This window comes from Fukomys damarensis, unplaced genomic scaffold, assembly GCF_012274545.1.
Source record: "Fukomys damarensis isolate Sample0158 unplaced genomic scaffold, DMR_v1.0_HiC HiC_scaffold_20, whole genome shotgun sequence".
Taxonomy (NCBI): Eukaryota; Metazoa; Chordata; class Mammalia; order Rodentia; family Bathyergidae; genus Fukomys; species Fukomys damarensis.
Genome location: NW_022900932.1, coordinates 23,123,366 through 23,137,572, shown reverse-complemented (window position 1 = coordinate 23,137,572; position 14,207 = coordinate 23,123,366). Strand labels below are relative to the sequence as shown.

Here is a 14,207-nt window from a genome sequence, read left to right as displayed (position 1 = left end):
TACATCTGCCCAAGATGGTAGCATTTGCTCAAAAGAGCTGTGGAATTTTCTGGCTACCAACAATTTCACAAAAGCTCCAGCCAGATCCCAAAAAAGATTCTGTTTAGTATGCTGAAGGGCTGATCACTAAAGGCAACAAATTAGTATTTACTGATCACTTATTAGGACAGAGTGCAGTGTGCTGAGAAGTTGCAAGGAAAGGAGAGGTTACATGAATGAATAATGAGTTTGCTGTCGATGGGGAGTAGATCGCTGATGTCAGGTAAGAGCCTGAAAGTTAGGACTGTAGCTGGGAAGTACATGATGTGTGAGCTTCAGATACATAAGCAAAAAATAACAGTAAACTTTCAGAAGAGGAACTGTTTTAAATGGCCAGCTCTCTCTTCTATCCTTTTCTTTCTGTTACTGAAATCTGTAACCGGGGCATGCACAGAATGTCTGCACTAGAGATAAGCTATTGAGAGCCTCCATACAAGCAGTAACTCAAGCCTAGAGTGAATGGAACGGTATAGAGGAGACTCACTGTGGAGAGATATCCAAGAATGAGGCTTAGGAAAGACTATCGTGTATGACAGTCATGCAAGTGGGAGAGCAGAATTAAAAAGTCTGAGATAATGGCCAAGAAACCAAAACAGGTTACCAGCAACTAAAAGACAAACTTCAAATAAATCTATGTGTCATTATCCCCAAATGTACTTCTCTCAAAATAAAATTATAATGTCCATATTATGAACTTGTTGAATCTTTTCTGTTTATTTACTTTCGTTCAAATCAACAAATATTTCTGAATATTGGTTCCTCATCATCCTTCTCCTGAAAACAAGGAAGTACTGCGAGTAATGCCAACTCAGAAATGCACAATTCCTTATAATCCTCCCAGAGAAATGAGAATTATTAAATATTACATAACAGAAAAGTAACCTGATAAAGAGGTGGGGAGGGATGCAGGGTTAAGTCTTAAAGAAAATTTTAAAAAATGACTTGTCAATATGATTTGAGCACTAAGAGTTTATTGATGAACTTAGTAAAATCAGGGTCAGTGGAAAGGTAGGAGCAGGGCTCTTATTGCTATCATTTGAAGAGTGAATGAAAAACAATGTGTGAACTGAATGTAAGCTCCTTTTTCTAATAATTGGATTATGGCACAGAGATGCAAAACCGTATTAGCTACCTTGAAACATATCTTTAAAGATGGAGTGTTTTTTATATAAGACATTGATATAAGTTTATATCTGTAAGCACACCCAAAAAGGCAAACTGCTTTGAGCTTTCCAAAAAGCACATATTGATTTGTAACCAAAATAAAAAATCTAGAGAGAGAGAATAACTATAGTCTCAAATTGTAAACTCTTTAATTTTTGTTCCATGACAGAAGGAGCCAGAAATCATGGCATGTACTTGAGATCCATGAAACTTTTAAGAGACAGCACAGAACAGACAGGGAATGAGATATTTCTCCCATGGAAAACATCCTAATCTACCTAAATGACAAATCACATTATTAATTCAATAAAAATCACAATTTTCTCACTATTTCTATCTGACTTACGGATCCCTGATCCATTACCTTCATAGTTATGATTATGTACTACATTAGATGTCTTTTGATGCCTTACTTTTCATCTTCTGGACCTGTCTTTGACTTTAGCTGTGGGGAACAGTTTCATGTCCTTTGAAAACCTGTCATGCTTCTTTTATTATTCCATCTCGAGAACAGTTCCAAGTCTCTGTGAAATTTTACTCAAAGCACAAACATACCTTGGAAATCCAGAAGAGTGCACAGCCCTGGAGGCAACCATTACCAATGAGAATAGGAGCTACTGGATAAAGTTCCTAGCCTTCATCCATGAGTCAGATAAATTAGAGAGAAGGAAATCCTCAACTTCCCGTTACCTATAGCAGCAATCTCAAGAACATACCCTTTCTTTTCCCCATCTCACTTTTCATGTTCTCTTATACTTGTTCATAGGAATCACCTCCTAAACAAATTACCTTTATTAAGGTCCTGTGGTTGCTACTTCAACAGAAATCCATGCTAGAGCAAGTGCCTTTGTTTCTTGTTAAGGTTTGATCATTCATCAGGTAAGAGATTCCAACATCTTACATTAACTTTGTTGATCATAGTATGACACTTCTGCTTAGAAAAGCACTATGAGTCTGCTATGCCCAACATTGTGCTGATTGTAAAAGAGGAATTATGATAAGAGAGAACTTGATATGCAGATAGAGACAAGATACAGAAGTACTAAAGGGTCAGGCTAAGCAACATTCGTTGTATGTTCTAATCTGTTCATATAGGACTTTTTCATTTCATTGCACAATCATCTATTTGTATAATACTTCTGTATCTTTTATCTTATTTATTTCTATATTATTATCCTGACCAATGGCGTTTGCATTCCTTTCACTTAGAAACATTAAAAAAAGTTAAAGAAGAATCTAACATGCCAATGCAGAAAAAGAAGCCACTGTGCTAAAATCTTAAATTACTGGAAGCCAGTAGGAGTTAGAGTTATGCATGTTCAATAAATACCTGCTTGTAGTCAGACATGAAAGATGTCAGAACAAAACCAAACTGAGGGGATTTTCATCTTCCTCTCTACAGTTTAATAAAAGGTTTTGAAACATCAATTTTTCTATTTCCCACTGATATAAGTGTTTCGGGACCTCAAATAAAATATATTTTTCTACAATTGAAACCTAAAAGTGAAAGCCATATGTGAAAACTATGTGAAAGCCCCACCACAATTACCAAACAAGAGAAGAGAAAGAATAAAATTATAAGCAGAAGAAAATGGAAAGCAGAAAAAGTGTTGCAGGGAAAAGTAATCCTCGGGGAACTACAAAAACTAATATATAGATACATCAGTGGAATTTTAAGTGAAATAGCAAAATATGACTTACAAAGCTCAACTAACCAGTAGGAACTAAGTCAACTAACAATTCAATGTATGCCTGATATGCCAATTGAGTGGAGTAGGACTTGGGGAAATAGTATGATTGGATGATGATGATGATGATATAATGACGATGACCACGATGACAACTAGGACTTTCAAGAGCTTAAGCCTTTTCTTAGTGTTGTACTACCAATGTAGAAAACACAATGAACACAGAAATTCAGCAACATAGGAACTGAAGAATCTGTTTTTATAAGAATTCATTTTTGTTTGACTTACTATGGCACTGACAATTTTTCATAATACACACAAATAAAAATTTTAACCTGCCTTTAGTGAAATCAAATATATGTTCTGCACTTTATAGGACAACAAAAAATAGAATATGCTTAATTGCTTCAATTCTTAACAAAGTGACCGGTGTTTAAAAACCGTCCTTTATTGAGAGTTTCAATAGATAGAATGTTTTCAAATAAATGATGGGAGAGGAGGCTAAAGGAAAAAGAAACTTCAAGATTTAAAAAGGACATGAAGTATGAGGGGAATAGGATCATTCTTATAACAGAAGTACATATCCTGAAAGTGCTCCAGGAAGAAAATAATAAACATCAGCTGTTAAAAGTAGAAAGGGGATTATGGAAGAAGTAGCATTTGTACTAGTCTTGAATTTAATGAACAGGGATTAGGAGGTGGAAGTAAGGAGGGTGAGGAAGGTTCCGAGCTGAACATACTACGGACCTTCCATAAACATGCTGAAGCAAGCATGTTGGGAAGTAGGTGACAGAATGTTGATGAACAGTAATTCTCAGAAAATGGAAGAATATGTTGGTGCGCTCAAGAGAAGGACATGATTTTTTAAAAGCTATAGAAGAAAGAACATTAAAAATAAGTATGACATCAGGATGAACAATTCAGGGGGAAAGAATCACAGCAACTAATTTCACCAACCCTGAAGAACATGGATGCTTCCAAAGATGGCTCCCAATAGCTCCTCCCTTTTGTTCACACACGTATCACTTCTCCTATAAGAAACCGAGCTTCTGCCTGGTCTCGCTGATGTAGGTGATGCTTATTCCAGTGGTAATCCATAGAGTTTGGAGCCAAACAAGATTTTAAGGTCAGGCATTAAGTGTGGCAGTTTCTAGCTCTCATTTCTTGGCACCTTAAACCATCATGTCATAAATCCAGGCTTCCTTACTGGAAAAGATACATGGAGGGAATTTAGAAGACTATACACTACATGAAGAGAGAGAACAGGAAAAAGTACCAAGGCCTCAACACCTAACCTGAGTCCAGCTTTGGTCATCATTTGACTACTACTGATTTAAGAGAGCTATAATTCCCAACCTACTAGATATCAGATATGCTGAGGTCATGTCCCCTGAAATCAAAGAATGAATGTCAAGGGACAAAGGAGGTTAAGAGTAGTAAATGTTTATTGGAGAATAGGAACCACTCCTGAGAGACAGCAGGGGTCCTGAGTAAGTCGCCACCAGGGCCCTTTGTCAGGGGTAATTTATACCTCAAAGTCACAATGTGGGTCAAACTATAATCAATCTATAGGATTACAAGTACAGCTGTTTAGCTAATATTGATTCATTAAGGAAGTAGAGGAGGTAGCAAGGGCATATGACTAGCATGATTAACCTCGGCTTATCTATGAACCCTAAAGAGGAACAATTTGGGGAAGGGATGAGTCAAATTGTCCTGGTTACCCAAGTGGATATTATTCATATCTGGACTTAATGGACTTGGTGTTATCAGTTAGAGTATAATCTCGTTTCCATTTATTCCTTAAGGAAGTAGTTAAGTGAACCCTTGCCTTCTTCAAATGCGCCTCCAGCCAGTTTTGATATTTTTATTTTTTTATTTGACTTCCTTGAGTTCAGTCTCTCCCTAATTGTATATTAATTTCTATTTAACTTACCTACCTATAATACTACTACCTGGAGAGTCACAAGTGAAAACTACAGAAAAAAATCCTGTTGACCCCTAGCTAAACCCTGAAAGCATAAGATGGAATCATGGTTGCTGTTGTTTGTGGCATGTTGTAAGACATTAATGGAAAACTGAAGTGAAGGAGATATTGACCTTCCACAGGTGCCACATAGAATTTTCATACTTCAGCAGTATACTACAAACTCAACATAATTCCAATGAGGAAAGTATTTGTAATCCACAATGCTATTTCTATATCACACTGATGGCAGCAAAGTAGAAAAACAAGTATGATTAGAAGATAAATACAGGACACCTGGTTACATTTTAAATTCAGATAAAGTGCTTATATTTTTATATAAGTATGCCCCGTGCAATATTTGGAACATAATTATATTAAAACATGTTTGTTGCTAATCTGAAATTCAAATTTGACTGTGCATACTGTGCTTTTATTTGCTAAATCTAGTAATTCAACACACATGTAACTGTCTTTTCTTGATTTTTTTTTTTTTAGAAAAGTAATGACTCCAGAAGCTTTGGAGGTATAAATGTAGATTAGCTTTTTATACATAATGTTGTTGAAGGTAACATAGATGGGAGACATAAGAATAAGGTACATAATTGTTGATAGTTCATTGGAATGATTCTTCGAACAGATGGGAATGAAATCCTGAAGAAAAAGAATAAAAATCATACAGCAAAAAGGGTGAACAACTAAGAGAGTTAGAGTATCTGAGTTTCAGTTTCCATTCAAACTCAAAGAATCCTCTCTAGGCAAGTCGCCTCACCGTATTGGCCTGATTGTTCATCCGTATAACAAAAGGAACTGTGCTACTAAAGTATTTTCAACTCTTACGTTCCGTTCATATAAAGGTCATAAAGTTGAGAAATTGGGATTTTCACAGATTAAAATTGTATTTTTACACAGCATAGTTCAATGTCTGTGGATCCTTATTCTATCTCCAAATCTATTTTTGAATTAAAACATTGCTAAGCCACTTTACTAAATCTTCCTATTGAAGTAAAAAAATATATTACATTAAAAGCTTTTCGTTGAAAGCTTTTTGCCTTTCTTTTATGAGTTAATGGTAACCTGTAAAAGTTGTGTGTGAGAAAGAAGTCTGGTTATTAATCATTGGAAAGCAACAGAAAGCAAAGGTCTGTGGAAATAGTTACATTGTTATATTTCAAGAAAAAATTAACTGGTGACATAAATCGTACTTTTAAATTGTTTAGTGAAATCCTTTAAAGTAATATGTTCCCCATGATCCAAAGATAAAAAGCAGTATTTCTTTCATTAGAAATTCAATTTTGAAGCATCTTCAAAATAACCAAAAAAGAGAATTGGAATGTTTGAATAACTAGCTGTTTTCCATAAGTATTTGGGAATCGAACTCGGGTCTTTGCGCTTGCAAGGCAGACAGCAGATAAATTCAATTTTTAACGTGATAAGAATCAATTTACCAACATCTCCTAAAATCTTACTATGTACAAGGCATTATTATTCATTTTACTTAACCCTCAAAGCCCTATTGTGTATTATGAATTCCATTTAATAGGTTCAGAGAAGCTCAGAGAGATTAAATCAATGCCAAAGGTCTTATAACTGGTAAGGACAACGCTAGGGTCTAAATGAAATTATATATAACATTAAGGCACATACCATTGCTTCTATTTTATATTTTCCACAAAAACATTAGAGACATATAAATGTTCTTCTTTGTTCTAAATTAATTTGGAAAGAATGGAAACAAGAAATAAATGTCATGGCAGTGAATAAAAGTTTATTTGCATGTTTATTTCAGTCTCCCTGTCCTCTCACCTGTCTGCGAAGGTCTCTTGTTTTCTTGCACATGTTGTCTATAGCAATATTCAGGGTATTGCTCCTTTCTTTCTTCCCAGCCTGCAAAGAAGAAAAAAATGACATAAGCAATGGCATCAAATTATACTTTATCACTTAGCAATTTGCTCCCTAAATTTCCTGAAAATAACAGCTTGAAAATTCAAGAATAGTTTTCAAAACTGCTATGATATTGCATATGATTCATGAACATTCACTTAAGACTAAGTAGAATGGTGATTAAAGCTCACATTATTTTCTTCTTTAAGCTTCTGTAATATTTCTGATACAGGGCTTGCTTATATTCAATGTGGCAGGAGGCAAAGCATTATCTCCATGAAACTCCTGTCTTCATTCTGAACAAGTCAACTCTTTAACTACTACGCATGCAATTAGCTTAAAAGCATTAGATGCCCAATTTGTCAACTTCTGTAGGAGTTTCTGAAGTCATTTTCATGGTGTACTGTGTAAGTTATGCAGAGCCATATTGGAGTTTTGCTAAACACTAAATAAAATATGCAGTGCAAATTCATACAATTTGCAAAAGTTGACCACAATTTTAGCTGACAACATTCCAAGAACAAATTGTTTTAAGTAAGAACTGGATGCTGTTTTTGGCTCTTTAGAGATAATTTGTGCAACACCTTTTCATTCTTTCATCAGAACAATTCTCCCAGTTACATCCTTAACCTAAATCTTTAGTCTAGTTAGCGCATAGAGTCACCTTGGTTGATACTTTCTACATATTATTTTTGTGGGAGACAATTGGATTGAATGTAATCATACTTTTCAGTGACGTCTCATATAAAAGAAATTGGAAAAAAATATTATGTGATTCACCTCTAGGAATATTGCTGCTTTTAAATTAATAAACTGAAAAACGCTCTTAAGGAGAGACCTTGAAAATCAGGAAGGTGGTTTTAAGAGCTGATAACTGAGGGAGCGAACAGCATGGACTCTGTGACAAAGGGCACTGAGGCAAGTGCACACCATTAGGTAGCACGGCAAACATGTCCTCGTCACTAAACACACATGGAGACCCACACCTTCAAATGGAAGACTCTAACAAGAAATTGAAGACCACCTACCTTTCTGCCTTAGACTACCTGTGCAGTCTTATACCCTGACACAACTTCTCAATCACTATCCTTATAGTAGCAACGTTCCTCACTTCAGAAAGCACCTCCCAACACCTACTCAAATCCTTTCTATTCCTCAATGGTTTCCCTGAAGAATTCCCCCAAGAAACCAGCTCAAAAGTAAACACTCACCTTTCCTGTGTCAGTAGCATTTCCTATTTTATTCATTATTTTTCTGTGCATGCTCAGCACTGTAAGAGTCCCTTCACAATGCTGATATGGACTAACATATCTTAACATTTTTTTTCTATTTCCAATGGTATCATACATAGGACATATTAAATGGAGTTAACTAATTTATAAGTGAACCACTTCATTAAAAACACAAAATATAAAGGTACAAGATCCTGATGATAAATGTAACTGTTTTGTTTGCTTTAAATGCACCAATAAACATAATGGGGGAAAAGCCCCACAAAATAGTTTAATAGGGGGCCTACTATATGCCAGAAAGCTACACTACTAGACTTTGGAGAAAGTTTTAGTATGTAGCCCTCAAGGCACAGTTTAAGTCTTCTGTTAGCTAAAGTCATCGGTACTCACCTCAACCTCAATTGTAGAATTTTTCTATGTGAGTGTTAAGAATATCTAAAGTGTGAAAAACAGACTATCCTTTGAGAATATCCTACACATTGTATGTTTAACAACTGTGAACTCTTATCTACTAAATTCCAATACCAAACTCCCAGCCACTATCATAACCAAAAATTGATACCATACATTTCTCACAGCCACCTATCAGGAGACATAGTACAAGACAACAGAGTCTTTATGACATTTTTAAAGAGATTGGGGAATGTGTACATGATGAAAACTTTGGCTAGTGAAGGAATGGGAGAAAAGCAAAGCAGAGATACATGATATTGGAGGTACGTCATTTGCCGGAGAACAAATTAAATTCTAAATATTAGAGCAATTCTAGCAATGTATCCACCCATGTGGAAACTATGCCTACTGTCCAGTTTCTGCCAGCATCCTCCATACTACCAGTGGGGAATTATGAAGAGTCAATTCAGGGCTGCGTGAGGGAGTGGTATAAATATACAATGGGCTAGGAGACAGTTTCTAGTTTTACTTGAAGAACTTCACCTTTATTCTCTAGATTAATGCTTTATTAGCTCATGGTTATATTTCTTTACACATCATGAAAGCAGAGACCATCAAAAAGGGGACAGGAGTAGAACAAAGAAACTATTCCCCTACATCCCTCCCACACTCCTGTTGTATTGCCTGTAAAAACTCACTAGCTTCTGTGATGTGATTCACTAAAACAACTAAAAGATGTCAGCCTTTTCAGACCTAGCAGCAGAACATATGCAACTTAAATAAAGATGACAGGAGGTGACCCATGGAGAGCTTCAATAAAAACTTTAAAGGTGATTTTCTAATTTCTACCCAGAGTTTAACCTTAGTTTAAAATGTCTCTTTGGGTCAAAGACATTTTTATCTTTCAGTAATAATAAGCTCTTACACTAGTGTAAACCCTTACACTACACAGTAAAGTTCTCCCTTCTTTCTTTTATCTCCCTCCATGCCCCACCCCCAACTACCAATACTTTTCTTCTCTTTCACCTCCAGCTTTTTAATGGGTCTTTGCTCTAGCTATCCAGTTTTATTTGGCTTCACTTGAGACATTTTATACCTCTTTATTCCTTTTGCATGGCATAAAAATAAATAAAGCACGGAGAAATATCCCCATCCTGTTTAAAAGCCTTCATTCCTTCTGTTTTCAAAGGCTTAACAAATCATCAAGCAATGAGATAGGACTGAAAGAGAATTCTGTGTTCTGAGATGAGAGAAGGAAAGAGCAGGATATTAAAATAAAACCATAGATAACAGTCAGATCCTGCCTATATCCCAAGTGCTCAGGGGAGAGAATGCTCCTTCAAGGAATCTTTGAAGGAGCCATCATTAAGTCACGAAAACCTTGCTAATGAAAAGGGACAATTTTGAGAGAAAGTCAGGGAGAAAGAACTGAGAAAACATGCATGCATCAACATGGCCCACAGAAAGCATTCACATTCCTCATCAGAAAAAAAAACTGTAAGGAAAGACTTTATTTAAAAGAATAAACGTGGGTTTATTCAATGAAGTTTTATGAAAATTATTATTACATATCACAAATACTGATCCAATGTTATCCAGGTTTATACTTCTACAATTTTAACTAGGAATCTTTCCATGAATTCTGTCTCATCATTGACCCCATGTAACTAAGCACAGTTAACTGCAGTCTCTCATGGTTCCCTTAAATGTGCCCACACATTTGGAAAAAGTCTCTTCATAAATAAAATCTCCTTAAATACTCTAATCTGAGTGTTCCATCTGTTTCTTGTTGAGGCCCTGCCTACGAGAGCTTTCTAACATTGCATCATCTAATATGCAGTCTCTTGTCAACTGTGGCTATTTAAAATCAAATGTAAGTCAATTAAAATTAAATAACATTAAAAGTTCAGTTCCTCAATTGGAAGTGTTCAATTACCATATGTCCAGTGGTTACTTTATTATACACTACAGATATAGAACATGTCCATTATTACAGAAACATCTATTGGATGGTGTTCTCAAACATGCAAGAGTTCTTACTTTTATGCAAGTCACCTTTCAGTTAGATTAGAATAAAATAGAAAGAGAGGAAACCAACAAATGAAGCATTTAAGTCTTGAGATACTTACTTTCTAGAAGAGAATCTTGACTGGGTACAGTGAGACCCTGAGCAAAGGTAAAGGTCTTTACAGAATATTTGATACCAAATATAAAAAGTATGAGGGGAGGCCTGACCCTGCTGGTCTTTGCTACACCAAGAGAAGAGATTGATCCTGTAGAAGACTGGGAGTCATACAATTTAATCAAGCGAGTGTTACAGTCAGACAATTACAGCAAACTGGCTACGGTCTACACAATGCATTTGAGGAGATCAAGAATCAAAATAAGAAGGGTAATAAGGGAAAAGAAAAAAAATGTGAGATAATGAAAAGATGGAAATAAAGTGTTTGTAGATGGGGAGAGGAGGAGGGGGTGAAGGGAGGGCAGGGGCAAGGGGAAAAATGAGAATCAAGACTTGCTATGTAGAGGCACAAGATCCCAACATTTATCCCTAAAATGTACCAATAAACTCAATTAAAGCTGGAAAAAAAAAGAATCAAAATAAGAAGGGTAATAAGGGAAAAGAAAAAAAATGTGAGATAATGAAAAGATGGAAATAAAGTGTTTGTAGATGGGGAGAGGAGGAGGGGGTGAAGGGAGGGCAGGGGCAAGGGGAAAAATGAGAATCAAGACTTGCTATGTAGAGGCACAAGATCCCAACATTTATCCCTAAAATGTACCAATAAACTCAATTAAAGCTGGAAAAAAAAAAGAATCAAAATAAGGAGAAAAATTAGAAGATCTCAGTAATAGTCTACAAGAGATGAAAACTGTTGAAACTAATGCAGTGACAATCAGGACAATGATTTAAGGACTGGTATGAGTACATAGGCAGATGTAGGGGAATGATGGGCAAATGTTGGCAAGGAAAGGAAAGAGAATGATCTAGGCTTACTGTCCAGGTTTCCAGAAGTGACGATGGCCTGGGTGAGCTCCTGTGAACCGAAATAATCATTTTCAGGGAGAACCTGTTGAACACAGGAATGATAGTTTCTTAGAATTATTAAAGGGCCTGTGGAAAGCTTACTTCATTACTACTTGCCTTATTGTTAACTGTGTGCCTCTATGTGTGTCTCTCTCTAGTCTCTAATATCCTTGAGAAGAAAAACCTCTAGCATACATTTTATCCCTCATAGCATTGAGCACAGTGCTTTGTACATAGTACGAACTTGAGACTTATTTATAGAAAAATAGAGAAATAAAAAATGGGATATGATTTTGACAAATCCCCTATCATTATTCGGCATTAATTTCCAAACCTGTAAAAGAAAGTGTTTCCCCTAATTGTTTTTATTTTCTGCTCTAACTTTAAAATTCTAGGAAATGGCCACCTTCTCTAAAAAGAATTACACAATAATATTTTACTTTTATTGTTCAATTTCTTGCATAAATATTTAAAATTTATTGAAATGTATGTATAATATAAACTTGAAATAGTACAAATAAAAAGAAACATTTGAAATAGAAAGGCCATGATGTTTAACACAGAAAACTATAAAGCCTCAAATACTAAGGAAAAGGCAAAAGTTTATCTAATTCATAATCAAATGAAAAAATGCAGAGGATCCTATTTTCAATTTAAACAGCAGGGAAATATTTTTGTTATTATTTTGTTGTCATGTAATTTTAGTTTTTATGTATATGCCATTTTATTCAAGCCTAAAATGAAATATTTGCCTTTTAGAGGAAAAACTTTATTTCATGCTAAACATGAAATATGATGGCCTTAAACTGAGTTCTTCTCTATAGAAATAGCTTTAAAAATATTTTATGCTTAACAGATAACAGAGGCAACAGATTCTAGTCCACATTTTCTCAGGCATGAAAGATATACAAATAGACAAGCATAAAACATAAAATCCCTTCTTTTAATATGCAGTTGCACTGAGTGGCATGTCAGAACAGGGCATGCTAAGTAATCTTTCTAATCAGGAGTTCTGATATGAAAATAAAACAAAAACAAAAAAAATTAACTCTGCATTTGAAGCAATGTTTTACAAAGTAGCCATATAAGAATAATATGAAACTACTGTCAGAAAAAAGAAGCCCTTCAGGACATTGGAATGTACAATGACTTTTGTAAGACTCCAAAGCAACAGAAAAAAAGCCAAAAAGAGGTGGTTACTTTGAACTAAAATGCCCCTGCACAGTAAAGGAAATGACAGAGTAAAAAGAGAACATATATAATGGGAAAAGTATTTGTAAACTATACTTTCGATAAGAAGCTAATGTTCAGAATATATAAGGAACTCAAAAAACTCAATAGGCGCAACGACAACAAAAAATTAATATGCTTAAAAATTGGATGGTAAACCTAAATAGACACTCTTCTGAAGAAGGCATACAAACGACAAACGAATATGCAAAAAAAAAAGTGCCCATCATGAAGGAGATTTAAATAAAAACCATGATAATACATCACCCCAAAGAATGGCTATCATAAAAAAATGCAAACAATAACAAGTGTTGGTGAAGATGTGAATAGTGTGGACAGAGAAAAGAAAACCCTTGTACACTGTTAAGTGAGAGTATAAATTAATACATTCATTATGGAGAGTAGTAGTTTTTCCATAAAAAAATTAAAAATAGAATTGCCATACAATTTAGAAATATCACTATAGTACTAGGTATCTATCCAAAGGGAAAAAAAATCAGTATGTTAGGAGATAGCTACACACACATGTTTACTGAAATACTATATAAAACAGCCACCCAAGTAATAGAGGAAATCTGAGTCCATCAAATGAGGGATGGAAATTATATATGTGTGTGTGTGTGTGTAATATAAATATATATATATATATATGAATAATATTTAGACATTAGAATCCATACAACAACAGCATGGATGGTACTGAAGACCATTATGTTAAGTAAAATAAGCCAGGGACAGAAAGACAAGTACTGGATGATCTCACTAATGTGTAGAATCTGAAAAACTTCACAGATGAAGTTAAGAGTAGAATGTTAGTTCAACTTCTAACATTCTCAATAATGAATGTAACTGCACTGTATACCTAAAATGTACCAAAAAACTCATGAGGAAAAGAAAGAGTAGAATGTTAGTTCAAAAGACTGGGAGAATGAGAGGGAAGAATAGGATAAGATGATGAGCAGGTACTAAAATACAGTGGACCCTTGACTTATGAACTCAATTTGTTCCCAAGGTCTGGTTGTAACTCAAGTTGACTGTAAGTCTATTTTTCCAATAAGACATAATGGAAATATTCATAATGCTTTCCTAACCTCCCAAAGCACCCTTAATTGACTTTTAATGATATAAAAGGGTTTTATAATGTGTATAGTCTACCAGAAACACCAATAATTTTCTGAATGTACTCACCAGAATGTTACAAAATGCTCCTAGTTTACCAGAAACAATTTCACCTTTCAAGGTGAAACTCAAGTTGACCACTCCACCATTCAAGTTAACATCTTTGACTTGCAGGAAGGGAAGAAGAAGTGGAAGGTGATTATTGTTTGGAAGCAGAGTCCCCTTCCACAAGAACATCAGAAGTCTAGCTCTCCAGTGTCCTTTCTCTCTTTAGGAGAGTCTGTAGCCTTCTAGGATGTGCTTCTGGCTCACTGGGTCTCAATCTTTTCAGAACTAAAATCTAGTCTAAGGTGGTCTGTTTCTGTCTTTTCTTAACACTGTTCTGTAATATGACACGACATTTTCACTAAGCAAGTGAATGCAGCGATTGGCATTTTCTCTTTCTGTGTGAGCCTTCTCTACAAGTA

General features: G+C 35.1%; 1 protein-coding gene across 4 annotated transcripts in view; it reads right to left on the bottom strand.

Annotated features, from left to right (window-relative positions):
- The window catches only part of Ctnna3 (catenin alpha 3), a 1,561,788-nt gene that overhangs the window by 740,026 nt on the left and 807,555 nt on the right, over positions 1-14,207 (bottom strand). For all 4 annotated transcript variants that reach the window (XM_010605540.3, XM_033766563.1, XM_033766562.1 and 1 more), the window contains one exon: positions 6,664-6,744. In XM_010605540.3, the coding sequence (XP_010603842.1) occupies positions 6,664-6,744 (81 nt within the window). The remainder of the gene's footprint in view (positions 1-6,663; positions 6,745-14,207) is intronic.